We start from the raw sequence: 27648 nt of genomic DNA, 5'->3' as shown, positions 1-27648 counted from the left end.
GCCAAAAAAATATTTTGCTGACTTATAAATATGACTGTATATTCTTCTGAATTTTAAAATTTACTGATTAAAGGCACATTTCTTGGTGAAGCTCCTGTTCTCTACATGAGTCCATTCTCAAACTGGACCTGCTTAGTCTGTCTCTGTGTGTCATCTGAAGTTGCCTTTCTCAGCCTTGGCCCATTACCCCCTTGTCTCCTCCCTTCTTCCTCTGATGTGTCACTAGTGCTGCCTTCCACTATCTATTTATTTCCTCTGGATAGAACTTCTGCCCCTTATACAGTGCTCAGACCTGCTATTTCCCCAAGCTGTTGTTGATCTGGGATGGGTTGTGGAACAAAGGCTACGTCTTGCCATATCTGCTCCAGTATCCTGCTTAACAGTAACTATACATATGGCATGGAGCCGCTATGCTTATTGCCCTGACTAATGCACTTTCCACCCGGTTTTCTGGGGCTGCAACTTCCCATGTCTTCATCATTCAGAACAACTTATTTGTTCAATTTAAAATTATTTTTAAAAATAAACTGTAGTGTTGTTGAAGCTTAGAATAATTAAAAAAGGTGGCATTAAGAAACTGGTAGCCACTAAGAAAGAAGGCAAGAGTCATAAGAGAGAAAACTGCACCAAATGTTGTACCAGGGTCAGTTTATACCCCTGTTATTCAATGAAACTTGGAAACATGGAACCTGTAGCACCTCTACCATGTGGTAGGGCCAACTTTTAAAATGCCCAAGAAGCCTTATTTATCCTAAACAGAGGAGCAGCCTTGGTTACTATAAAAACCCCATCTAAAGACTTTACTAGCACTCTGGAGCCTGAATTATCATGCAATGGTAGAACATGGCAGCAATACCAGGAAGTGTCTCAGACACTGAGATCACTTTGTTTTTGCTGTTCAAGAAAGCCACTGGTTCTACCATTTTCCAAATCCACAATTAGTCAATATTATGTCATTTTTAAGGAAAACAAACAGAAAAAATGTCATTTGTTCATAAGGATAAGTCCTCCTTGAAATAACAGAACTTTTTTTGAAATATTAAAAAACCACTTCTGTGTTAGTGACGGCACGTAAACCCACAGTTCCCATACGAGCGGTGGGAGAAGTGAAACAGGATATTGGTTTCAGCAGCTCTGTGTGGTCTAAATTTCTCATGCCAGGTAGTGGGAAAGGTCAGTGTGTATGGGATGTGCGATATTATGGCTACGTTCTTGTCAGTTCCCTGGCCACACCCTGATCATAGGCTAGTCAATGATTTGCACAAGTTAATGCTTGAAGAGAAGAAAAGATAGCAGCTCAGCAAACAAAGTACATTAACGCATCCGAGAGACACACCAAACCTTCAGCAAATGGTGCTGAGGGGCTGAATTCGTTTCATCTGAGAGAGGTGAGCATTATAACTATGTATAGATATAATATCAATGAAATGACCCCTAATGGGCCAACCCTGCAGATAGATTCCAAGTGGAATTGATAGATATCCAGTCTATGGTTGGAATAGGGCGTGGTTCTTGTGTATGGACCTTCTCCCCCGACTTACAGGCAATGACTTTCTTAGCTTCATTTAACATTTTCCAACAGCAGATATTGTTTTATAATGTGTATTTCTGATTGTTTATGTAATATTTCCTGTTTAAGATTATATCATAAGAAAAATGAAAATAATATTTGAAATGATTCTGTGATTTTTCATGTCACCTTTCCTTTGAGAACGCACATAATCCCAATTATTGTATGTTTCCTTAATTAAGAAATGAAGACACTTGTTCTTGTGATGACATTTATGTGTCCCATTCTCTAGTCATAGTGAATATAGAACATGTGTTAATCAATATGCCACATGAGTAATCTGTCCTTTCTCATACAAATGAACTGATAAATAAGATGCAGCTCCCTCCTAGCAATTAGTAACAGTTGTTTTCAAAGGGAAGAAATTAATTTCCTCCAACTGGACTACGTCAGACTTTGGTTAGTAGAAGGCCAAGTTCTAATTTATATTTTGGAAAATGTAAGAATCTGAGTTTGGACTTAAATTGTTTATTTTAACATGACTGTAATGCCTAGTGAAGTGACGGAAAGGTGATTAAGTACAGGTATCGGACCCCTTATCCGGAAACCCGTTATCCAGAAAGCTCCGAATTAAGGAAAGCTGTCTCCCATAGACTCCATTATAAGCAAATAATTCAGAATTTTAAAACTGATTTCCTTTTTTTATGTAGAAATAAAACAGAACCTTGTAATTGATCCCAACTAAGATATAATTAATCCTTATTGGATGCAAAACAATCCTATTGGGTTTAATTAATGTTTTATTAATTTTTTAGTAAACTTAAGGTATGGAGATCCAAATTATGGAAAGACCCCTTATCCGGAATACCCTTGGTCCCGAGCATTCTGGATAATGGGTCCTATACCTGTACTACTGTTCCCAGCATGCAACAGTAATTACCTGTAATTATAGGGGCTATCTAAAAAAGGTGGCATATAGACACACTTGCAGGACATCTAAGCAGCCTGCTCATTGGTCATTGTATATTAACTGTATTAGTATACTGTATATCTGCTGTTTGCTTTTATTTGTCAAACTGCGCTGTTACAATTCAGTCAGTTTATGACCAGTCTTTTTCATTCATTTGAGCCCCCTCCCTCCCTAAGCAAAGTTACCAGTCGGTCTTATAAACCTCTCATTGTACAACATTAGAATGGCAAATTTAATCCAAGGCTGATTTATTACCTGATACTGTGTATTTGTGGGGTCCTGCATTTACAGCACTTCTACCTTCTACTGCTCCAGCCATTTGGCCCAACAACCTGACTACTGGATCCAATTACAGTATGTACTATATAAGCACATCCAGCCCAATATAAAGTTTGGCAACTCACCAAATGTAGAACGTGGTCCAAGTACACCAGCCCCAGCCCCTCAGCTGAGGGTGTGGGAAAAACCGTGTCCATCAACATCATATTCTTTTGGACACCGCGAAGCTCACCATAAAAAAATACATCTACAACAAACTACTTTATTTGAGCAACATCTCTCTAACAATGATGTGTGCGGACAGATTGATCTTGTTTTGATCAATAACCCATGTGTTGACAGCTTCAGAAGACCTTGACCAATATTCTCCTACATCCACCCATCCAAAGATCTCTTACGGGAATATTTATCAAAATTCAAAAATTCTTGTTTTTTTTTTTCTGGCTGAATCTTGTGCACAAGTAATTTAAATATTCTTTCATATTTATCGTTTGCCTATGGTAGGTGTATCTTCAATGGTCAAGTTATTTTATTTTTCATGGTCAAAATTTTAGTGGAACAACTTGATTTTCATTGTAACTGACTTTTAGTTTGAAGTTCTCTTTTAAATATGTGAAAAATGAGTAATATATTGGCCTCCCCAAGTCATTGGAAATATAATCCTAAGGCCTAAGGCACAACTGGCCTTTCCACCACCATGTTTCTCTAATGTGTTTCTGAGCAGTGCCCTCCTGTCACCACTAGTGCAGATCCTTCCGCCATGGTATCTATGAAAGCAAATATGTATAGTTTGGATCCTGTGTGTTCACAGAAGCTGTGCCATCATACTGTGCTGCATGGGTTATATTGGCTGCTGTAAACTTGTTAGCCACCAGAGTGAGTCAGCAGTGTGGGCAGTTTCATTGTCAGGAGCTTTGCCTATTTAAGGTCCTATAAAGTCTAGATATGGGGGCTGGGCAAGAACCCTCTAGCTACCTATTTATCGATGTTCTTACAGGCCAGGGTGGAGGCTGGTCAACGAGGGGGCTTGTCCATGATGTCAGGGTGGGGTTGTGATGTAAGTGAGGGTGGAGCATGACGGAGCCAAATTCAAGGGGAAATTGGGAGCAGGGAGGTGGGACAGGGTGGAGGATAAGTTATTATAAATTTACCGGCAGCTACATTGTAAATTTGTAATACTGGCCCTCGCCCTGGCGGGTAATTTACTGGATTGGCCGCTGAAATAACGGCTGGGTGGAAACCCTGAAATGGCAGCTTGAGAAATCAAGTACAGGTAAAGGATCTATTATAATTAATGATTGGGTCCTGGGGTTCTACTGATAAGTAATTTTTCGATAATTGATACAATTACAATTCTAAAAATCAATTAAACATAAATAAATCCAATTAGATTTTTTGCCACCAATGTGGATTAATGCAGTTTAGTTACCACCAAGTGAAAAGCAATGCTTTATTATTACAGAGAAAAATGTCAACATTTTGAATTATTTGCTTACAATGTGCCTTCCCATAATTTGGAGATTTCTGGATAACAGGTTTTCAGATTAGAAATCCCATACCTGTATTTAAAACGAAACTATCATTAAACATAACATAGTCACTTTTGTGCTCGCATAGGGAGTGCATTTCTCTTAGGTGTGGTGGCTGTGCTTCTCCTTCATTCCTCTTGCAAAGCTGCAGTCCTGTCATGGTTTATTCTTTCAGTTTATGGCTGAGGTCCCAGCTACTTTTGCAACAGAGCATTTCCTCACAGCAGTCACAGATCCAGTCTGTAATTGGCTCTGCTGTGCTGCTTTATGGCTGAGAGTATATCTATGTTTTAATGGAGCATTCTGTCACAGCAGCCCCGTACTGGAAACCCACTGTTTACTTTCTTTCATCATTTGATTAATATGTTTAGTTTTTTGTTATTAACAGTTAACTTCTCAGACGTAATCAGAATTAGTATAAGTATAAAATGGAAGTACAGGTATGGGATCCATTATCCAGAAAGCGCCGAATTACAGAAAGGTCGTCTCCCATAGACTCCATTTTAATCAAATAATTATGATTTTTAGAATTGGTTTTCTTTTTCTCTGTAATAATAAAACAGTACCTTGTATTTGATCCCAACTAAGATATAATTACCCCTTATTGGGGGCAGAACAGTCCTATTGGGTTTATTTAATGGTTAAATGATTCCCTTTTCTCTGTAATAATAAAACAGTACCTGTACTTGATCCCAACTAAGATATAATTACCCCTTATTGGGGGCAGAACAGTCCTATTGGGTTTATTTAATGGTTAAATGATTCCCTTTTCTCTGTAATAATAAAACAGTACCTGTACTTGATCCCAACTAAGATATAATTACCCCTTATTGGGGGCAGAACAGCCCTATTGGGTTTATTTAATGGTTAAATGATTCCCTTTTCTCTGTAATAATAAAACAGTACCTGTACTTGATCCCAACTAAGATATAATTACCCCTTATTGGGGGCAGAACAGCCCTATTGGGTTTATTTCATGGTTAAATGATTCCCTTTTCTCTGTAATAATAAAACAGTACCTGTATTTGATCCCAACTAAGATATAATTAATCCTTATAAAGGTAAAACAATCTTGTTAAGTTTATTTAATGCTTAAATGATTTTTTATATTTTTAAGGTATGGAGATCAAAATTACAGAAAGACCCCTTTTCCAGAAAACCCCAGATCCCAAGTATTCTGGATAAAGGGTCCTATACCTGTATTTCAGACCAGGGAAAGTATAGGAAGATGGCACCCCCACTTTAACAGCAAACAATTCTGTGCAATTCTAGAGCATGGAAAATATTAAGGTTCACTTGAACACTGTTCAGCATCACAAGCAATTCATTATCTAGCCGGTTTATTATATAAACATTAAGTTTGGTAAGCCAACCATCAGCAAATCCATCTACAACTATAGCTAATAAACAGGTCATGTGGTTTATTTAATTCCATTTTATATGCCTTCCGGAGCTTATCTGTGCCTTTGAATCTTCCACTTGAGTCATGCCCAACTGTCGGCTCAGCTATTGAACCTTGTGCCCAGGAAGCCACTATATTTGACTTTCTCTCTGGCTGCAACTCTAAGGCACCTCAGTGAATAAACATGTCTATATTTCTCTATCTTCAAGGTGGTTGACACAGCAGGTGAAGATGTCAAGACTGAAGGCTTTATTTGTCCTGTCCTTCATACAGACTATGGTAAGATAAATATTTAATTTCCTGTTTCTGAGCTGGGTAACATTACATCCAATCTTATTATATTTAAGTTCAATTGATTTTTTTTATTTCTTAATAATGATAGGACCACTACAAGTCTGTGTTTTATGATTCAGCACCTACAAGTTAGGTCTTGCCAACAAACGTCCTATTTGATACGGGAAAGGGTTTCACTTTATAATCCTATGGAGGTGCATGAATGGCTTTTGGTTACATATAGATTATCTGCCATGTAACCATGAGCTCAATTTACAGTGGGGCAACAAGCTGTCGCTGGGCCCCTCTGCAAAAAAGCTCTTTAGGGGTAACAGCTTGCTCCCTGTCTGTTCACACGTGTGCACCCTCACTGTATCTGGTAGGCACACATGCGAGCAGGTGGGGAGGAGGCTAATTTCACATTTTCTCTTTAGAAATTGGCTGGGGGGAGGATTTCCTCTATAGTTACGTGCCTGCCTATTTCCATATTCAACTTGAATGGCCGCCCCGTGGCTTCACAGCAGCATTTGTACATAAACTATATTAGGGCTTCTGAAGCAAACCTTAAAATGAGGAATAATATATGGAATAAAGAAATAATATTGTGCAAATGTTGTAACTGTTATTGTTGTTATAATAACCCTAAAAGGGCAACTAAAGCCTTTATGAAAGCTCTTGTCTAGCAAGGGTGTTTTGCCCCTTTTTGCCAAAGGGGAGGACTTAGCTAGGAACAATAAGGATGAGCACACAAGTGGCACAAGCAATACGACTGGTGTATAGAGGATTTTTATGTGGGCTTTAATTGTTATTACTGGCTAACCCTACCATTTACTAACAATCGATATAAAGCAGAGATCTTCTGACTTTATGCTTAGCCCCTTTCCTTTGTGGGACCCCCTTATCTCATTATATGGTTGCTGATATGCTAAAACATGGGTCAGTCACCTTTCTGTAGTTCCAGAGATTTCAAAAACAGGCTCTCTTCCTTTAATGTGACTTAGCCCCCCAAGAGACGCCAGTCCCATTGTGTAGGAGCCATTGATGTATAACAGTTGTGCTGTAGGGTTGGTAACTATAAGCACTGAACTTTTAATAATCACTGATAACAAATAATAATAATAATCATAATTATGCATTTTGTGTCTTTTTTTGCTTTTTGCAAGTGTTTCATTGTTTCAAAAAAAATGTAACAACCAAATGTAAAAGTAGCAACCAATCAGCAATTAGCTTGGAATAGTCTATTATAAGTTAGAAAATGAAAGCAAAGAATGGATTGGTTGCTTATGACCTTTGTTACTAAACAGTGATGTTTTAGGGTTACTTACATTACTTACCTGTGAGCTTGCACAGAATTTTCCAACCCCTGCCATAATGACAAATCATATATTCCTTCCCCACAGAAATATATCATTCCCATATAGGGCAATACAGAGTAATAGCTAACTAGAGAACATCCTCCTGCATTCTTTAGCTTGCATTTAAAGGAGAACTAAACCCTAAATCAGTGATCCCCAACCAGTGGCTCAGAGGCAACATGTTGCTCCCCAACCCCTTGGATGTTGCTCTCAGTGCCCCCAAACCAGGGAGTTATTTTTGAATTCCTGACTTGGGGGCAAGTTTTGGTTGAATAAAAACAAGATTTCCTACCAAATAAAGCCCCTGTAAGCTGATAGTGTGCATAGAGGCCCCTAATAGCCAATCCCAGCCCTTATTTGGCTCCTCCATGAACTTTTATGGTGCTTGTGTTGCTCTCCAAGTCTTTTTTAATTTGACTGTGGCTCACAAGTAAGAAAGGTTGGGGACCCCTGCCCTAAATCCTTCTAGAAATGCCATATTTGACTGTATATACTGTGCCAGCCTAAAAGTTCAGCATCTCTATAACATGAATGATCCAGACCACAGCTTTAAAGCTCCTTATCTTGGAATGTAGCTGAAATTCATATGACATTAAAGCTCTCTGGACAAATAAAAGGACAGGTTTGTTATTAACACACAATGATATTAACTAGGATGGAAAAAGGCAGAAAGTAATTCAAACCACACAAAATACACAATAAGAGCAAAGCAGCTTGGAATAGTTTGCTCTAACATAAAGTAAAAATGAATATCACGATATAATACTATAAGATCATTAAAAAAAAAAAAAAGTTGCTTTAAAGGAAAATTCCCTGTTATTTATAACAGGAAATGGACCTTATTACTAGGGATGCACAAAATCCAGGATTCAGTTCGTGATTCGCCCTAGATTTGGTCTTTTTCAGCAGGATTTGGATTTGGCCGAATCCACACTCCTGGCTGAACTGAATCTGAATCCTTAAAATCACGTGACTTTTTGCCACATACAAAATTTACGAAGAATTCAGGGTTCAGCTGAATCCAAAAATAGTGATAGATTCGGTGCATCCCTACTTATTATTAAGCAAGCCTTATATCTGCCATTGATTCCCCGCCCTACCCATAACAGGACATGGTTGATCATCTGGATATTTCAGTTTGGTAGCACTCTTGGTATTATGCTTCATATAATGGTGTTTGTAGGGAACAGAAGACGTTTGCTGCTCCTGGGTTATAGCAGTTTAACTGCATTCAGAAGCCAGGAAGCTCCTCATAAAAGAATTCAGATGTAGAATCTTGGTACCCAATTACGTTTTCAGAGTGACAGCTTCAGGGGAACTTACTCACCCCAAAGCTGGATAACACACACGGATCCCAAGGCTCCTGCCTGAGGCCCATGGGGCTCCATCAATGCCCAGCAGGAAAGAAGAAGAGTCAATAATATATTTCTGTCTGGCTGCTTCAGCTCCTGGTATGTGGTGCTTCTGTATAGGGCTGTAGTTGAAGGATGGAACAAATCCCAAATCTCTGTTCTGCTTAAGGACCAATGTGGACCTTTTGACGCTCTATGCGAATACTACATATTTCTGAAGAGCAGGTTCACCTTGACTTATCCTTGTGTGCATTCACACAGTCAGCCTTCAGTCCTTTAGTTCAGCACCAGATGCATCATAACAGCTTGCTCCATTCCCGTTTGTTAAGAAATTAAACCACCCAACTTAGCATTTTATTAATCTGATTTTAAAACATAACAGGGCTTTTGCCGTCACATATTCTGCGCAAGTGTATTGTTTATATCTGGGAAACCCATTTGTATTTTATTACACTCATGATTCACTCTTTGTTGGTCTTCACACGCTTGCATTAGTTTCAGTCAATAGTCGCTCACTGAACTTTGATCTGATCTCATACACAGAAGAATTTTCTGGATAGAAATTGTTAGTGTAACTGAGCACAGTATTACTTTACTGATGGAAGGGCAATGAAAAATTCAGTCCAGTCCAATACTCCCATTAAAATTGAGCTAAATATGAGCGGAGAAAATCTCAGTCTGTTATATTTAGATTGAGAAAGCCTAGGGCGTTGTCCCTGCTGTGGGAGGTGCCATTTATGACCCTATTGGTTTATTGATTCCCCCATATGATGTCATATCACACACCTGGGAAGGGCCTTCCTCCTTTCTGCCTTTTTTTAACAGAATAGAAGCTCTATTGGAGGCTAAACTAATGACAAAATGTGCTGAATAAAAACTGATTACTCTCCGACATAGCAATAGATGGATATTTTTATATATATATATACACTTTTTCTTTCATTGCTGGTTCATTGCTGGTTTTCATTGATGGTTATAAACTGCACTTTGAAATGCTTCCATGCACTGGCGATTGGCGAATAAAGACAGAATGGCTCTGTAACACTGATCAGGGTGGGTCAGTTGTTCACGTACACTTCATTGGGTGCCAAGATCGTTTCTCATAAAACTGTTCCTTTATTGAATAATCCATAAACAGAGAACAATAGCCCTTTTATCATGCACCAAAGTGGCTATACACAGGAAGATCCAAATGTGCTGATCCAATCATTTTGTCCTGTCCAATATTTGAATTTGTGTGGGGCAGGGCAGTTAAGCAAGAAACAACCAGAGGGTGACATTTTTGTTTAGGGAGTCTACCAATAGAAGACTAAGAGAATATGGATACATAGCAGTTGGTCTCCTTTAATCTTTATTATTCTCCACCTATGCTCCATGTGGTCTTGAAAATGTTCCAACCTGTTGAAAAAAAACTGTTATGGGCCAATTTAAGGGGAAAAGGGTGACTTTTTTTTACGGGGCTACTAATATAAGGCTATTTGCTCCTGAGGAAGCGTGCCGTGAGCACGCGAAACGCGTTGGGCTTTTTGTTGTGTCTGATATACTGCTTCACACTGTAAGTAGCCTGCATTGTGCAGGGGCTTTATTTTACATATTAAACGATTTTATACTATTTTCGATTCCTCTTCATTCCATATACTCTGAGGACTAAGGATACACTGCAATCAATAGCCGAACTGACTTCTCTACATGCTCTTATTTTAATTAAATCTGGTGAGCATTTACTTTGGACACATCGTGTGGGTGTGATACACTGCATTGGGCTGATATATAAGCACTTTTGATTGTTCGATTCACTTAATATATTTGCACATTTTGCACCAAATTAGAATGCTAAAAATCTTTTAGCGTTTTAGTCACAAAGAAAGTTTTGTACGTATTGCACTAGTTTTGCTTTTGTTTTTCTCTAATTCCATGCGCTTCCATCAAGACGATAATATAAGGCTATATATATTTGAAATTATCAATATATAATAGCCGGAATTTTTTTAGAGAGGTGAAGCCTCGCTAAATTGTCACTATTCTCTTTCTATAGCCAGTGAGGTTTCAACCTTCCTGATTGAAATTTGACTACTGGGCCCCAATCATACACTACAAAAAGTTGTTTACAGGGTAACCCTTTTGAAATAAAAAATAACAAAAGTGGTTTACACCATAGCTGCCTAAGCCTCAGGTATGGACTGCAGGGTTGGACTGGGCTGGCAGGACACCAGGAAAAAAACGCAGACCCAGACCTCACTTGAAGCATTGGTGCTCCCCCGCTGACCTCCCACCCCAAATGCAGCAAGGTATAATGTAAGCATGCTTGGGGGCAGGGGTTGGGCCGTCACTCAGCGGGGGTCCCAGGGGCGTGTGGGGCCGCTGAGGTGGAAGCCCTGGTTGGCCCTACACACCCCAGTCTAATATGATGGACTGACATGCAATATAAGCCCTGGCATTCCAGGAACAGAGAGGCCCAAACAGCCCCCACCAGCCCAATAAATAGTGACTGTATATGGCATCTTACAGATTGCCAGTCCTATGTGGTACAGTACTAGCTATAGGGTGTCAGACTAATGTAGATGAAAGTCCACTTTTTCTGGTCAGAAAGAACAGCATGGAGACTTTCTCCTTGAGTTAACTGATCAAACAGTAAATTCAGTCTAGACGTGTCCCCTTTCCTGAGTGAATAAACACACTTACTGGTCAATGTCCCACAGGTTTCCAGTTTGTACAGGTGGGATTTGCAACAAATTGAAATCTTTGAAAAAGTCTGGGTCCTTTGAAAACAAATTAGGGGATAATTTCTCTCCAGCAGGGACGGTCTCTGAAGAACCTCCAACACTATGTTGATTTATATATTAGTATAGTATGGTAACTATGTATTGAGGCTGTTGTTAAATAATCTTGTGATTTATGAAACTCCTTTGTCCCTTGAAAAAATCTTCATAAGTTTCTTATCACTAGCCGCTGGGAAGGACTCACTTGTACATAATACATGAATCTGTTTAAAGACACTATAAATGGTGAATAAGCTGCTGTTGCCCCTTATCTGCTGGAGGATTTCTGGCTAGCAAATGATACATATGTCACTACAGGTTTTACAACTTGGGAGGGGGAAGGAGAAGATGTGTTACCCTGATACCAGCAGACTTTGACCCTTTTTAACCCACGGTGCTGCCAGCTGCATGCATTGTAACCGTTGGTACACTTGCAATAAAATGGCCTGGCCAAGAAACAACCCGCCCTGAATATTGACACAACTCCTGCACTGGATTTTATTAACCATAAAGCAGATAATCTTGTTGAAATTGGATTGTGGGACAGTTTTTGGTTGAACATGTGCTCCACTCCTCTACTATTTTATTTGACATAAATGAACCTTAAATCATTTTGTACTTGTATTTTTGTGCACAGAGTAATACAGGCTGTTTCCTACATTTACAACTTATTACAGATCATAAAGCTGGCCATGAAATGTACTCGGTACCTGCAGGGCCACCGTACAGGACAAATTCAAAACTCTAATGTAAAAATGCAACTTACGGTTTACATTCAATTAGGCATTCAGTCACATTTTTTGTGGGACCTCCAGTATTTAACTGAAGAGCCGGGACTAGGGGTAGTCAGATGTGTGCCCAGGGTGCAATGGTGGGGGTACCGTAGGTGGGGCAATCTTACTTTAAATAAATAATGGTGGCCATCAAAGTTTGTCTTGCCCAAAGCATTACAACAGCTAAAGACACCCCTCTGCCCTGGTCCAGTAATAGGCAGTCATACTGAATTTATAAGCACCTTAATGACACAAAGATTCACCCCCTATGTGTAACAGAGACGGTCTCACACATTACCTGAATCCTTATGTTATTCTATTATTTTCTACTATTTACACCTGGTATATTTCCCAGCATTCCATTCTTCTACCCGCTTAATTAATTCATTCAAGTTATCCGTCTTTCATTAAAGAGAATACATACCATCTTCTTTCCTATCTAAGGGGCTTGTTTATCAATGGTTGTTTTTTTTTCTCTGTGATTTAAGTTTTTTTGAGCCAAAAGTCATCAATTTCAGGGAACTCCAGCTTATAAACCAAAATTTGTTAAATTGCCCCATAAAACACAGAAACCCCTAATATACATATCATTGCAATCTGCTCCTTCAAAAAGTATGAATAAATACCATTTTTATATACTAAAATCCAGCTGCGATATGTTTCTTCTCTTTCTGCATCATTCGAAATCCTGGCAGGGGAGGAGGGACTAAAACATTCATGTTACAAACAACCTCTCCACATCTTACAGACAGCATGCAGGAACTACATAACCCACAATGCACTGCACTGTGATGTTCCTTTCCTTATTGACATCGTGTGTGCAGGGAATTGTGGGATTGGGAGGATGCAGGCTGAAGGCAGGCTGAGGACAGGCGACTACTGTTACATTTTATTTGAGTCTCAAAGTAGCCAGCCAGATCAGCAGGGGAACAGGGGGCGGGGCTTAGGAAACTGATCCAAACCATAATATTACATTAGAAATCGTGAAAAGGCTGCATATTTTTTAACTGATTTATATTGCAAAGTTGCTTAAAATTTAATTTTCAAAAACTCTAAGTTGTGTTTGGTTGAAGTTCCCCTTTGAAGGTTCAGAAGCACAAGTTTTTTATATTTATTAAGCAAAAAAAGTTTCTGAATAAAAGCTTGCAAGGTCATGTAGAAGTCAATTCTATCCTAGGCAACATTTGGCCTACTTATTCAATTCGAGTTTTTCACGTTTTTTAAAGCTTGACGGCCCAATAAAAATACAAATTCAAGATATTCGAGTTTTCCATGGTTTTATTCAATACATTTTTTTATTGAGCATAAAAACCATGAAAACCACTGATACAAAAGGTTGCTATCTAAAAGCTCTCAAGATCATGTACAATGGGAATTGCACTAGGCTGTAACAACCTTTATTTAATTTGTGCTTTCAGAAGTTTTAGAAGGTTTTTAGAAGGTTTTTTCATATGAAAATCCAGGAAGACTCATGGAAAAACATAAATACCTTTTTTATTTTCTGCATTTTAATTCATTTGTGCTTTTACAATTGGGATCTTTTTATAAATGACTTGACATTTGTGGTTTAAGTGGAAACGAGTCAAGGTTTTAAAATCCTCTAAAACCATAAAAATCACAATGTTAATAAATCTACTCCTAAGTGTTATATTTTGTGTATTTAGCTACACTTTCTACAATAACAGGATTTGTGTAGGCTGCTGCTGTGTTTAGTCCCCCCCAAACCAGTGTTCCCACTCCACATTATTACTACTGTTAAAGGAACAGTAACACCAAAAAATTAAAGAGTTTTAAAGTAAAGGAAATATAATGTACTGTTGCCCTGCGCTGGTAAAAGTTGTGTGTTTGCTACAGTAACACTACTATAGTTTATATATAATAAGCTCCTGTGTAGCCCCGGGGGCAGCCATTCAAGCTGGAAAAAAGGAGAAAAGGCACAGGTTACATAGCCAGGGGCGATTCTGGACATATCGCCGCCTGAGGCGGCGCCTGGATGCCGCCCCCCCCCCCGCGCTCCCCAGCGCTTACCTTCTGAATGCAGGAGCGGGTCCGGGGGCGGTGAGATCGCTAGTGCAGAGAGCGCAATTGCGCTCTCTGCACTAGAAGAGCCGAATTTCTGGTTTAAAAAACGGAAAAATTCGGCTCTTAAAGTTACCAGGAGCGGCTTTTTGCCGCCCCTGGTAACTGGGGCGCTTCTGCCGTCTGAGGCGAGTTTCTCAACTCGCCTAATGGCAGAAGCGCCCCTGTACATAGCAGATAACAGATAAGTTCTGTAGAATACAATAGTGTTTTATCTGTTATCTGCTATGTGCCTGTGCCTTTTCTCCTTGAATGGCTGCCCCCATGGCTACACAGTTGCATTCTTTATATAAACCATAATAGTGTTTCTTAGGCAAACACCCCAGTTGTACCAGTGCAGGGCAGCAGTACATTATATTGGAATTTCTTTTATACACTTTATACACTGTTCCTTTAACTCTCACGAACATTCAACCCTAAATTGCCTGCAATAGTAGCTTTGGTTGTTCCATTTGCCTCTGCAAACCTTAGTAGCAATGGGCTGCGAGAGACAGGGAATGCATGGGCTCTACAGTTTCACTAACAGTTTCTTTTCTTTACAGATATTGGTTCATGGACAGTTACAGTCAAAAGGGTATCTAGAGGATAAAGAATTTACAATTCAAGAGGAAGGACGTAGCTCATTAATCTACCAGGTAAAATGGCCTTCAGATATTGGTAATCCAACCCTAGTGTAATAACCTGCAGCAAAGGTCTAGTATAAAGTAGGCTTGTACCCTATTGTTCAACATGAGTGCAATGAGTAGGGCCTGTTGCTTTTATTCAGAAATGCCTATGGTATTTGTTATTTCTTTCACTAAACTGGCCAGTGGCTGAAACTCAACCCTCTTTCATCTGCCAACTTCATTTTTGGTTTTTATGAGCAACTGTAGGCGGATGAGAAGCAATTTACTAACATTTACTATATAATAAACTCCTCCTTATCTTATGAGAAAAAAAATATTTTTCTTTTTTAAACTAAAGAGCAGAATATATTTTCAACACAAGAATTACAGGTATGGGACCTGTTATGTATGTATGTATAACTTTATTTATAAAGCGCCACAAGGGTACGCAGCGCTGTACAATGTTACAGAATACAAAATTACACACAGGGAGGACAAGTGATATAATAAATAAATACAATAAATATAAATGCACAGGGAATAAGTGCCATGGGGTATGAGACACAGTGGGAAGGAGGTCCCTGCCCCGTAGAGCTTATCCAGAGAGAGTTATCCAGAATGCTCAGGACCTGGGGTTTTTCTGAATTAGGGGTCTTTATGTCATTTGTATCTCTATAGTCTACTAAAGGTTACTAAAAAATCATTTAAACATTAAATAAACCCAATGGGATTGTTTTGCCTCCAAAAACTGTTCCATTTTACCTACATATGGAAATCTTTTTTTTTAATTTGAATTATTTTATTATAACAGAGTCTGTGGGAGATGGCCTTCCCATAATTTGGAGCTTTCTGGATAATAGGTTTCCAGATAATGGGTCCCATGCCTGTATTTAGTTCTTTAGTTGCAGAACTCACACTAAATACTGGCACACTTGGGTCCCTGTGCTGGTCCATTATTCTCCTGGGTTACTAAACCCACTCACACTACTGTAGAGCTATAAGCTGTTCACTAATCAGCATCACTATCTTGTGCCCTTGAGGATGTGAGCATAGGTTCTACCCCTACTAGCCCTCATTCTTTGGAGTCCCCTAGCTTCAACTAGGATGGGATCTTCCATACACTTTTGTTTTATACACTTTTGGGATCGCCTTAGCCCTTTAACTCATTTAGCCCAGTGTACTACTGGTATGGGATCTATTGTCTGGGAACCTGTTATCCAGAAAGCTCCACATTTTGGGAAAGCCCTGTACTCCATTTTAATCAAATAATTTAAATTTTTTAAAATTTGTAATAATAAAACAGATCCTTGTACTTGATCCCAACTAAGGTATAATTCATCCTTATTGGGGGCAGAACAGCCCTATTGGGTTTATTTAATGGTTAAATGATTCCCTTTTCTCTGTAATAATAAAACAGTACCTTGTACTTGATCCCAACTAAGATATAATTACCCCTTATTGGGGGCAGAACAGCCCTATTGGGTTTATTTAATGGTTAAATGATTCCCTTTTCTCTGTAATAATAAAACAGTACCTGTACTTGATCCCAACTAAGATATAATTACCCCTTATTGGGGGCAGAACAGCCCTATTGGGTTTATTTAATGGTTAAATGATTCCCTTTTCTCTGTAATAATAAAACAGTACCTGTACTTGATCCCAACTAAGATATAATTACCCCTTATTGGGGGCAGAACAGCCCTATTGGGTTTATTTCATGGTTAAATGATTCCCTTTTCTCTGTAATAATAAAACAGTACCTGTACTTGATCCCAACTAAGATATAATTACCCCTTATTGGGGGCAGAACAGCCCTATTGGGTTTATTTAATGGTTAAATGATTCCCTTTTCTCTGTAATAATAAAACAGTACCTGTACTTGATCCCAACTAAGATATAATTACCCCTTATTGGAGGCAGAACAGCCCTATTGGGTTTAATTAATGTTGAGATGTTGTTTAGATAATTTTTTAGTAGACTTAAAATATAAAGATCCAAATTACAAAAGGACCCCTTATCTGGAAAACCCCAGTTCCTGAGCATTCTGGATAACAAGTTCCATACCTTTAGTATCCTGGCAGTTAAATTCCATCCCAATAACCTGCTGGGAACTAATACAGGAAAACAACATAGGAATGCATACGGGACCTCGAAACCTTTTGTATCAATCAGTATTTGCAAGCAATTTGTATGCGTAATGTATAAGCCTTTCTCTTGTACTATTGTACATAGGTGTAGAATTAGTGCAACATTAATATGTGTTAATAACATCCACTACATCACTATATATATAAATATATATATGTACAAGTACAAAGTCCTGTTACATTTACAGGAGATATAATGGATATAATTATTAATGGGCGTATTTAGAAAGCACCAACATCTATTACTGTTACTAAAATGTAAAAGCTTTTTTATTTGTTATTGCAGCTATGTTCTGTTAGTACTGGCCTGTGTGCAACATTTTTATGACTTTTTGCTGTTTATTTGCGAGACAATACAAAAAAGACATGAAACATGCCATTTAGATCTCAAAATTCTGAAACGTTGACACAAATTTGTTGACACAAATATTTAAAAGGGCAAAAGTGTTAAATGAAGAGGGGAAATTTGTTTGAGTTTTAATGTAGGTGGAACAATATGTTGGTAAATGACAAGTGAATGGAAAGATACGATTGGACTCTGTCTGGTCATGGAGGAACCCAGAACTGTACATAAATCTGCCCCTTAGCGTATTTATTAATGCTGGAGACAAACATCACTGGTGATGTTGCCCATAGCAACCAATCAGATTTTTGTTTTCTAAATTGTAGGTACATTGAATTGCTGATTGGTTGCTATGGGCAACATCACTTACTATGTTTCTCTGCAATGAGTAAGTAAGTACATCCCCAAGTCATATTTTGGGGTTTAGATCCCCTTTAAGAAAATGCCTTGTATGTGTTCCTAAATGTAAGTAACAAAAGCAACTACACATTTTGCTTTCAACACAAAGACGTAGTATACTGGGTCAGACTGGGGGGGTGCAGGGCCCACGGGGGTTACTGCCACAGGGGCCCCTGCACCCCCAATGTGCCCTCACTGCCCATCTGACTCCCTCCCCTGAGCGCTCATAAGTAAAACTTACCTTCAGCATGTCAGGGGAGGGAGACTGGCGCCTCGGGGGAGTGCCCTGTGGGGATTGGGTCTGAGCTGTCTGGGCCCACTGGTGGCCTAGTCCGACCCTGGTAGTATAACAGTTATTATAAAAGAGATATGTTACAGAGCGTATCTCAGTTCTGGTGCTGCTGTATGCAAGTGTACAGCCTGAGGAACAAGAGCTATTAAACAGCTTGGTTATAACCCTACTGGGCAGCATTTGCCTTGAAACCTGCCGATCACATGGGTTTGTGTGTCTTTAGTGACACCTGATTAAAGAATTTTCCAGAGAGCTAGAAATTGTATAAGGATCTTTCTTAGTGAACTTTTAGTGCCGCCATAAACATTCCTATCTGGCCTTCTGATTCATAGTTTCACTTTTTATGAATTCCTTCAATGATACTTCCATAAATACCAGGAGGTGCCTCTTAGTAATGATCTATGCACCTCACCCACATGTTAGTCAACTCTTTTATTTTAATCCCTCTATTTATTCATCTCTAAATCCTGTAAACAAACAGTTTCAGACAGGATCTATAAAGATATCTACAGTGCTGTCCAAGATTTTCCATGCCGTGGCCAATTATAATCAATGTCACATGACTGGGGTTGTCATACAAAGACATCTTGGAGAGCTACATCTAGCCCACAGAGTTCTAGTTGGATGACCCAGAACTAGAATATCAGCTGATCCTCCTTGTGGCCTGTGATTAGTTATTTTGACAGTTTGGACTGGCATTTTTCAGTTCCTTCCCGTGGCATGCTGCCCATGTATCTTGCAACCAACTGAGTGTAATTAAAGCTAAAGGCAACATTCAATTTAAAATTCTCGGTACTTCCTTTATATTCAGCGCTTCCCTTAGAAGCATTCCCATGGTGGAGCCTTCAATGAGCTCCATTATAACAGAAGTGTATTCATATGTATTCATTATTACAAGGGTATTCATATAGTTTAGCTTTGCTAGATATGTATAAATATACGTGCAATATGCATTTTAGAATATATATATATACATCATGTCTTTAACTTTTTTCTATCAGTTTCTTCCAAGAAAACTCACCTCCAAAACATTCATCCTGGATGGTGAGACCGATGGTGTTATTGAGGTTCTTCCACATGATGGATGGTTGCAAACAAAAGGTCCTCTAGACTGGGAAAAGAGAAAAGTGCACAAATTAACGGTAACTCAAAGTAGAACTTTTATTAACCGTGAATCTGATTGGACACAGGTGCCATTCTTTGCTACATATGGGTATAATAGGATGTGTTTTCCTGTCTACGGGGGGTAAAAAAAATTTAGGGTATATGCTAAAGCAAAATGGCGTTTACCATTATTAAAGGAAATAATTCTTTACTGGTAGGAAAATAAGGAGTTCAGTATCAAGACATAGTTACAGACTGCCACACCATCAGCACCTTCAGGTCCCTGCATTCCTCACTAGAGCGCAGGAACCTGTACTTTCTGTATGAATACAACACTGCCTGCATTCAGCAATGCTGTATTCATGGGGGTGGGCTGGGGAGGCATGTAGATATATTGCTGACACAAGGAAGTCAACTGGGATTAAAAACCTGACATGAGGTGCAGAGTGAAGCACTGGCAAGTACAATGTGGCCCTGTCCTGCCACCATGGGGCAGGTAATAGAGAATGGGATCCTTTGCACTCTGCAATTACTGGGACTCCCTAATGTGTGTATCTGAATGATGCAGGTTAGAGAGAGAAAGGGGCTGGAGGGGGGCTGCCTACCTGCCTGCCCACCACCTTCAGGCCAGCTGGTCCCCAGAGCAGCGTGTCTGTGTCTGTAACTGTTGTGTATTGTATTATTATAATTAATCACAAGGATAATCATTCAAATATAAAACAGTTGAGCCCTAATGTTATGTGCCCAAACATGTTTATTAGAAATAGAGGTAGAAGTAAAATTGGGGTTCAATGGTATTTGATTGCATGTTTTGGTATCAGGAAGGTCTTTTACAATTTGTAGCGGAAAAAATAATGGAAGATGGCTTCAATTTTCTCTGTTTGTCATGTTATTTAAGATGGGTCTGAGTGATTCCTTTGAAACATTTTCTCCTACAATAAAAAGTAGTACTTAAGGGGCGTACCCACGAGCATTTGGTTCTGCGCTTGGAGTTCCCCAGCATTCCACCACAGGGGAGCGCAGAATAAAATGCTTGTGGGTACGACCCTTATCTGTTTCTAAACAAATTCTTGGGTTGCAAAGCTGATTCCTTTTGACTTAGATTTTGTACCCTGTTAAAGAGTTAAGAAACATTCATAGTTTCCCATATTGTGTACCTGGCGTTCCTAGGGGTCCGTAGCAGTGATGTCTCAGTTTGAAGCTACTTTTGGTTGAATGCTTGTTATTAGGGATGCACTGAATCCACTTTTTCGGATTTGGTCGAACCCCCGAATCTTTTGTAAAGGATTTGGGCAAAAACGTAACAGAATCTGAACCCTAATTAGCATATGCTAATTCGGTTTCGGAAGGGTTAAATGTCACTGTATGCTTTACACACAGTGAAAATTGTTCAACTTCCATGTTTACGTGACAAATCCTGGATTCAGTGCATCCCTACTTATTATATGCTCTAGATACTTCTGGGACTGTAGCAAGGTGACTTAAATAGATACCGTATATACTCGAGTATAAGCCGAGGTACCTAATTTTACCTAAGAAATCTGGAAAAACTTATTGACTCGAGTATAAGCCTAGGGTGGGAAATGCAGCCGCTACTGCTAAGTTTTAATAATCAAAATAAATACCAATAAAATTACATTAATTGAGGCATCAGTGGGGTATATGTTTTTCAATATTTATTTCAAAGAAAAACAGTAAACTAGCTCTGTAAGCGGAGAAGAGGGTCAACAAAAACAATACGCTCATGCTCATTGCACATTGGCAAACTGTCAGCAGACCCAGTCCCAGAGGGATGTAAGGGCAAATAAGTATTGCTAGTGGGAGCCTAGGCCAGGGCACTGGAGGGTCTGGTTGCGGGTGGCCTAATTTTGCACACAAAGGACAGAGGGTGCTAGTCTGGAGGGATCCATGGCACATTTTGGGTGCTGAAAAACTAGGCTTATACTCGAGTATATACAGTAAATATAACAGTTTTACTGTTATGAGAAATGGGAGAAAATTGACCCTCTTTGCAGTCCTTTTCAATAGACAGCAAATTTACTGTATATCAGTTCAATAACTCATACAAACCAATCAGGAATGACCTTTTTCTGGCCTCAACAACCTTAATAAATGCATCCCAATTATATCATGATCCCTTAAACGAGAATTAAACCCTAAAATTGAATATGGCTAGAAATGCCATATTGTGTACACTGAACTTATTGCACCAACCTAAAGGTTTAGTATCTCTATAGTAGCAATGATCCAGGATTTCAAAGTAGTCATAGGAGCTGCCCATCTTGGTTAGAATTGTCAGTGACGCTGCACATGCTCAATGGGCTCTGGGCAGCTGTTAAAAAGCTAAGCCTAGGGGGGTTGGAAATTATAAGCAGAAAATGAGGTTTTCCCATCATAAAAGCTTAATTAATAGTTAGCCATATACTGTGGCATTTATATTCAGTATATTGTGAGTGGGTCCCTAAGCTCAGGTAAGTGACAGCAGCACAGAGTATGTGCAGGGAATCAGCAGAAAAGAAGATAGGGGGGCTACTGGGGCATCTTTGGGGGCACAGATCTTCCCTACTAAAGGGCTGTGGGTACCTTGGGCTGGTACAGAAGCACAAAACATACTGTAATGTACAACTTTCCTTGCCTACTTCTATAGTTAAGCGTTAGTTTGTCTTTAATTTTCCATTCTAGATTCGGACTTTGAATGAAACAGGAATAACTGAAGAAGGGCCATTTTCTATCACCATTATAGTTGAAGATATCAATGACAACCGGCCAGTGTTCAACCAAAGTGAATATAAAGGGGAAGTAAGGGAAAAATACAGACCAGGTAATAATACAAAAGCCACATTTCCTATTAAGTGACAACCTTTGTTGCTGCTGATGCTATTTGGGGTGCGGTTTAGGAATACAAAAGCTCTAAGGACTAATGGCTTGTTAATTATTCTGCATGGATATCACAGCCACTGAATACTGACTATATTTATGTGTAAAGCCGCACTTGTTTCACTTATATTGAAGGAAAATAAACTGTTTGATATTTTGTTTTGTAAATACCACTTAGATTGTAAGCTCTACGGGGCAGGGACCTCCTTCCTACTGTGTCTCATACCACATAGCACTTATATATATATATATATATATATATATATATATATATATATATATATATATATATATATATATATTTATTGTATTTATTTATTATAACACTTGTCCTCCCTGTGTGTAATTTTGTATTCTGTAAGATTGTACAGCGCTGCATACCCTTGTGGCGCTTTATAAATAAAGTTGTACATACATACTGAACCATTCTTTGGGGGATAAGGCATACCTATCAACATTTGAATATTAAAAATCAGGATATATCATGCCACACCCCAGAAGAGAAACTGTTTTTTTTATTTTAGACAGTTGGAAATTCCCTGTGATATACTGGGGAGTTTAAAACAGTTTTGATGCCTTTTCCACAGCTTGTACATGTATGTATGTATATCTTTATTTATAAAGCTTATGTACGCAGCGCTGTATTACAATAAGCACAAATAAATAAAGATACAATTGTTATAAGATAAGAGTCAAAGATACAAGAGGATGGAGGTCCCTGCCCCGTAGAGCTTACAATCTATATATAGGTGATTCCACTCATGTATTAACAGGGAATTATCTGTGCAAACTATAAAGGATGCTGTCTGAGTGTTTTATCCCACAGAAGGTAAGCACTTTGCATAAAGGGCTACTATATAATATCCATTTTTGATTTATTATCAGGGTATATAAAATACACACATTCATATGAAATTCTGCCATAGATTATTAATCTATTGTTTACCAGTTCTAATCATTGCCTGTACCCAATAGGAAGACCATTTGTCAGAGTTTATGCTACTGATGCTGACGATCCCTCAACACCCAATGCACAGTTGTCCTACAGTATCCTGCAACAAATCCCGGACTCCAATCCCAAGTACTTTCAGATTAATAACATCACTGGAGACATCTCTGTGACTTGGAATGGTATGTACAAAGCAACTAGAATTAATGATTGTCGCAGGTCTCATGGAGAAAATACAGTTCATCAAAACTACTATAGAAAAGTTGGTTGAATGTATTGATGACTAGATTGAATTCATCCAAAAACATTTGAAGTGGAAATTTGTTGATAATAATAAATAATTGGAATTAATACTTTTTATAAGTATTCTAAATTGATAAAATTTTGATGAATTTCATATTTCAAATTTTTTAAAGACCAAATCAGTGCAGACATTTTTGGTGTCACTGGCCCTTGAATAAATTTATGTCACATATGGCAACTGAAGTTAAATCTATAGCTGTATTTTAAAACTGCAGAACCAATTCAAAACAGAATCTAGGGATACCTCTATATTAGATACACAAGCTGTTTGATGCTCACAGATTGCTCTATGCTTTGTGGACACATGGAAATATAGATAATGCTCCATTTTGTCATGGAATGAGGTCTTCTGTTACAGTTAGAATTCCCTTTATCTGCTATTGGAAATGAATACTGTAGCTCAGGTATAGGAGATGGAACACTAATATTCCATTACACGCAAATCTACTGGCTGTGTGAGCAAACCCCGAAGACTCACCCACAGAACGCAGATGCAGAGAGTGTTTGTTAAAGTTGAAATCGTTTGGCAGTACTGGTCTGATCTCCTGGGCATTCGTATGTCAATAAGGAACCCAAATTACCAATACTGTACAGAGGAAAGCTATTAGGTTGATGGAACACTACTGATTTCTTCTCTTCTTCTTCATAATTGGCAGGAAGTCAGCTTTTGACTGTGGGAAAGGATTATAATCTTATTGTTCAGGTTTCGGATTCAGCAGAACACCATTTTAGCAACACCGTCATGGTAAAGATAACCATAAAAGAAAATATCTGGGTGGCGCCACCACCAATAACCATTAATGAAAATTCCACAGAGCCACATCCAATGAAAATTACTCAGGTATGGGCTGCTCCATAGGTTGACATTCTCTGATTTTATGTGTACATAAGCGGTGAGATGAACTTTATGAATGCAAAAAATAGATGTTATCTCTAATACTATTCAAAGGTTTTCTTGGTACTTGCTATAGACACAAAGATTTGGATCTGTTGAATCACAAATAAAGAGCATAATGTTATAAAAGAGAATGTCTGTTGTAGCCCTTTTGTTGGAGATTGGTAAGTTCAACAAGCAGGGCTTCATAGAGCCCATAGCTGTGCTCTATGGTCTATGTATCATCCTCAGCATTTGAGGAGTTGGGACAAAGGGGATGCATAATATGACCAGTCACGGTCATGGCACTTCTGTGGGGTATATGGGAAGGTTTAATAGACACTCATCGATGTCACCCTAGCATTCTAGGAAAAAAAATATATTTGGTCTTTCTCCTTCTCATACCTTGCCCTTTGCCAGTAGGTTCTTCACCCTCTTCACCCACCCGCCCGTGCATTGTTGGCTTTATAAAATAGTGAGATTCGTGAAAGATTCTGATGTACTGGTTTACGGTCAATAGGTTCTGATCATTGCCTGCTTTGTTTTGTCATTTCAAAGATGGAATTAGTACCGTACACCATGGACGAGTTGTGCAAAGCTTTATTCTGAGATCAGCTGACTTTTTACCAATTAATGTCCTAGCACACAGTGTGTTAATGAAAGTACAGCCGTCAAGTGGCTTACAGTATACGGCAGTGGCTAAAGTAATGTTATGGTATTTGAGAGCTCAGTTTGTAATTGATCCACGCAATGGAAATTTTAAGCAGACACTTGTGTTCTGAGAGCCAAGACTGATTCTGAGGAGCACTGCTAGTTAACAGTTTCACTACCAAAAAAACAAATTGTAGGTTCTTTCTAAGGCCACAATGCTGCTGAAAAAGAAACAAAACTGTAAAAAAACTAAACACAGAAGGTTAACTGTAAGGTGAATGCCCCATATACTGCAACGTGAGTGGGTAGGTGCTAGAAATGCTATAGCAGGAAATGGGAAAACATCCCATAACTATTAAAAACAGCAGGCTCTAATGTGCCAAGTATTCCCCCGTGTTGTATTGCCTTAACTCAGAAATCTTTTAGATTATTTTTTGGGTTCAGAACTCCTTTTCATTTTTGACATTTTATTAAGCCCCCATAGCTTCCAGCAAGAGTACATATATATTGAATGTGTCCAAAACAATGCCTTCCCTGTGGCTCCAAGGATACCCAGTATAATAAAAAACCACTCACTTTCAGACATATCCTATTTGGCCTTCGGGCTTAGCCACCATTTCCCCAGCTTTGAGCTCCCCATGGGGGCCCATCTAAAAGTTTGAAAACACTGCCAGCAAGGTGTACTGATCCATGTATTGGTCACTTTCCTTAATCAAGCCTCTAGAGACATAGGCAGTTTGGGGGAATGGCTCTTATTTTTTATAACTGTGCAATAAGCAATTTAAGAGCATTTGCCTAAGCTGCCCAATCTTACTGGTGTCAGGGGCTGAAGGACATGAATTCTGGTCAACTATTTCCACAGCTCCGATTAGCTGAAAGTAAGCCACTAATGTTTTGTTATTGAAAATATACTTGAAATAAACTATTAACTAAAACCTATCTATGACTATATAACTATCTAGAGGTAGATTTCCAGCTCAGGCAATGAGTTCTTTCTATGGGTAGAACTAGCCAGCTACCATAAAGTACTGCAGTAGGTGAAAGCTGGACAGAAATTTTTATATACTTTGTAAATAAATATATATTATTCAGCAATAAGTGAATTTCTTTGCACAGGTATGGGATCCGTTATTAAGTAACCCGTTATCTAGAAAGCTCCAAATTATGAGAAGGCCATCTCCCATAGACTCCATTTTAATCAAATAACTCAAATCTTGAAAACATATTTCCTTCCAGCTAAGATATAATTAATCCTTGTTGGTGGTAAAACAATCCTATTGGGTTTATTTAATGTTTAAATGGTTTTTAGTAGACTTGGATGGCATGGAGATCCAAATTAGGAAAGATCCCTTATGCCAAAAACCCCAGGTCCTGAGCATTCTGGATAACAGGTCCCATACCTGTATTGTACGAAAGTACCAAGAAATGGAACATATTGTTGGCCTGCCCCAGAAAACCCTTCCATATAAAAGTAAAATATCATGCTTTTAGATACAATGGAGAGTTTTCTATAGTACAGACTAAGTGAATGTTGGTGTAAATACATTTGGGGAATAGATTTCCTGCCGTTGCTAAAACGTGCCAATTTAAAGTCCCAATATGCTATATATGTTACATTTGTTGGAGCTGTTCATAGAACATTATTTCTTACTCTTGCACATCAGGTCAGATGGAATGATGATGAAGCACTTTATGAATTACATCAGAGGGACAGGTACCCAAGGTTCCCATTTTCTATAGATGCTATTGGAGATATTTATGTGAGTGAGCCGTTGGATAGAGAAGAGAGGAGCCAGGTAAGAGAGCATGAAATCCATATTACATGTTTTTGGAAAAAAAAATATAATTTTGGAATGGATGGGAATGCTTTGTGCTGTACTGTGCCACTGACCACTGGCTTTTGTTGAAGTCAAAGAGATGAGGGTGCAGCAAAAATCAGTGCTGGCACAGGGTACAGATCTGACAGTCATGCAGCTGGTAAGACTCAAGCCCATACCCTGCAGGAAGTCTGAGGCTAAGCATGTCACGCATGTCATTTAGTTGCTGGAATTACTTGTGAGGCAAGTCTCAATGGCTAAACACCAAAAATTGTCTCCAAGCAAGGTCTAGAACACTGATCCCCAATTAGTGGCTCTGGGGCAACATGTTACTCACCATTTCTGGCTCGGAGGCCATTTGTTTTCCTATAGACTCTGTTATTATTTTAAGACTGTTGAATCTTTAAAACCTCAATTGCACCATAATTGGAACAGTGGGTATGTTATGGGTAAATTCCTGTTATTAATCCCTGTTCCTTTTTTGGCTTTGGAGCATTTTCTGTGTTGTTCCTCCTGACAGAATCCGGCAGATTTGAAACTCCATGAGCTTATCCATTGGCATGGGTGCATGTCTCTTTGTGGTCACTCTTCACCAAATTCACAAATATGAGCTTGGACAGAACTCCACAAAATTTATCCAAATTAGAGCATAAAACATTACGTACTCAATAAGAACGTTTCAACTGACTAAATTCTATTGAGTACTGTCCAAGTCCTTTTTTATACAATGGTCAGGAAATAAAACATTAAGTTTGTGTCTGTCTATTTACCCTTACCAGCATTTACTTTAACTTAAACCAAGCATCTGATTGATTGCTATGAAAAAGTAGCTTTTGGCAACTGTGAACAAAATTTACACCAACTATATTTTATGAGGAATATTAAATCAGAGATGTGTTGAAACATAATTTTATGATTCAGCTGAATGCAAAAGATCCTACCAAATACAATACCAAACCCCAATACTAAATTCCAATTCAAATGTAAGCAAAATACAAAGAAATAT

The 27648-nt window shown here is 38.7% G+C and overlaps 1 protein-coding gene across 1 annotated transcript in view; it reads left to right on the top strand.

Annotated features, from left to right (window-relative positions):
• Positions 1-1327: 1327 nt before the first annotated feature.
• Positions 1328-27648, top strand: part of cdh17 (cadherin 17) — a 39825-nt gene continuing 13504 nt past the window's right edge. The window contains 8 exon segments of the mRNA NM_001142108.1: positions 1328-1388; positions 5900-5969; positions 14824-14916; positions 19069-19209; positions 21854-21992; positions 23024-23179; positions 23957-24141; positions 26490-26621. Of these exon segments, the coding sequence (NP_001135580.1) occupies positions 5922-5969; positions 14824-14916; positions 19069-19209; positions 21854-21992; positions 23024-23179; positions 23957-24141; positions 26490-26621 (894 nt within the window). The 5' untranslated portion in view covers positions 1328-1388; positions 5900-5921.

The sequence above is a fragment of the Xenopus tropicalis genome, chromosome 6 (assembly GCF_000004195.4).
Source record: "Xenopus tropicalis strain Nigerian chromosome 6, UCB_Xtro_10.0, whole genome shotgun sequence".
Taxonomy (NCBI): Eukaryota; Metazoa; Chordata; class Amphibia; order Anura; family Pipidae; genus Xenopus; species Xenopus tropicalis.
Note: the sequence above shows the minus strand (reverse complement) of the source record. Positions and strands in the feature narration are given on the sequence as shown.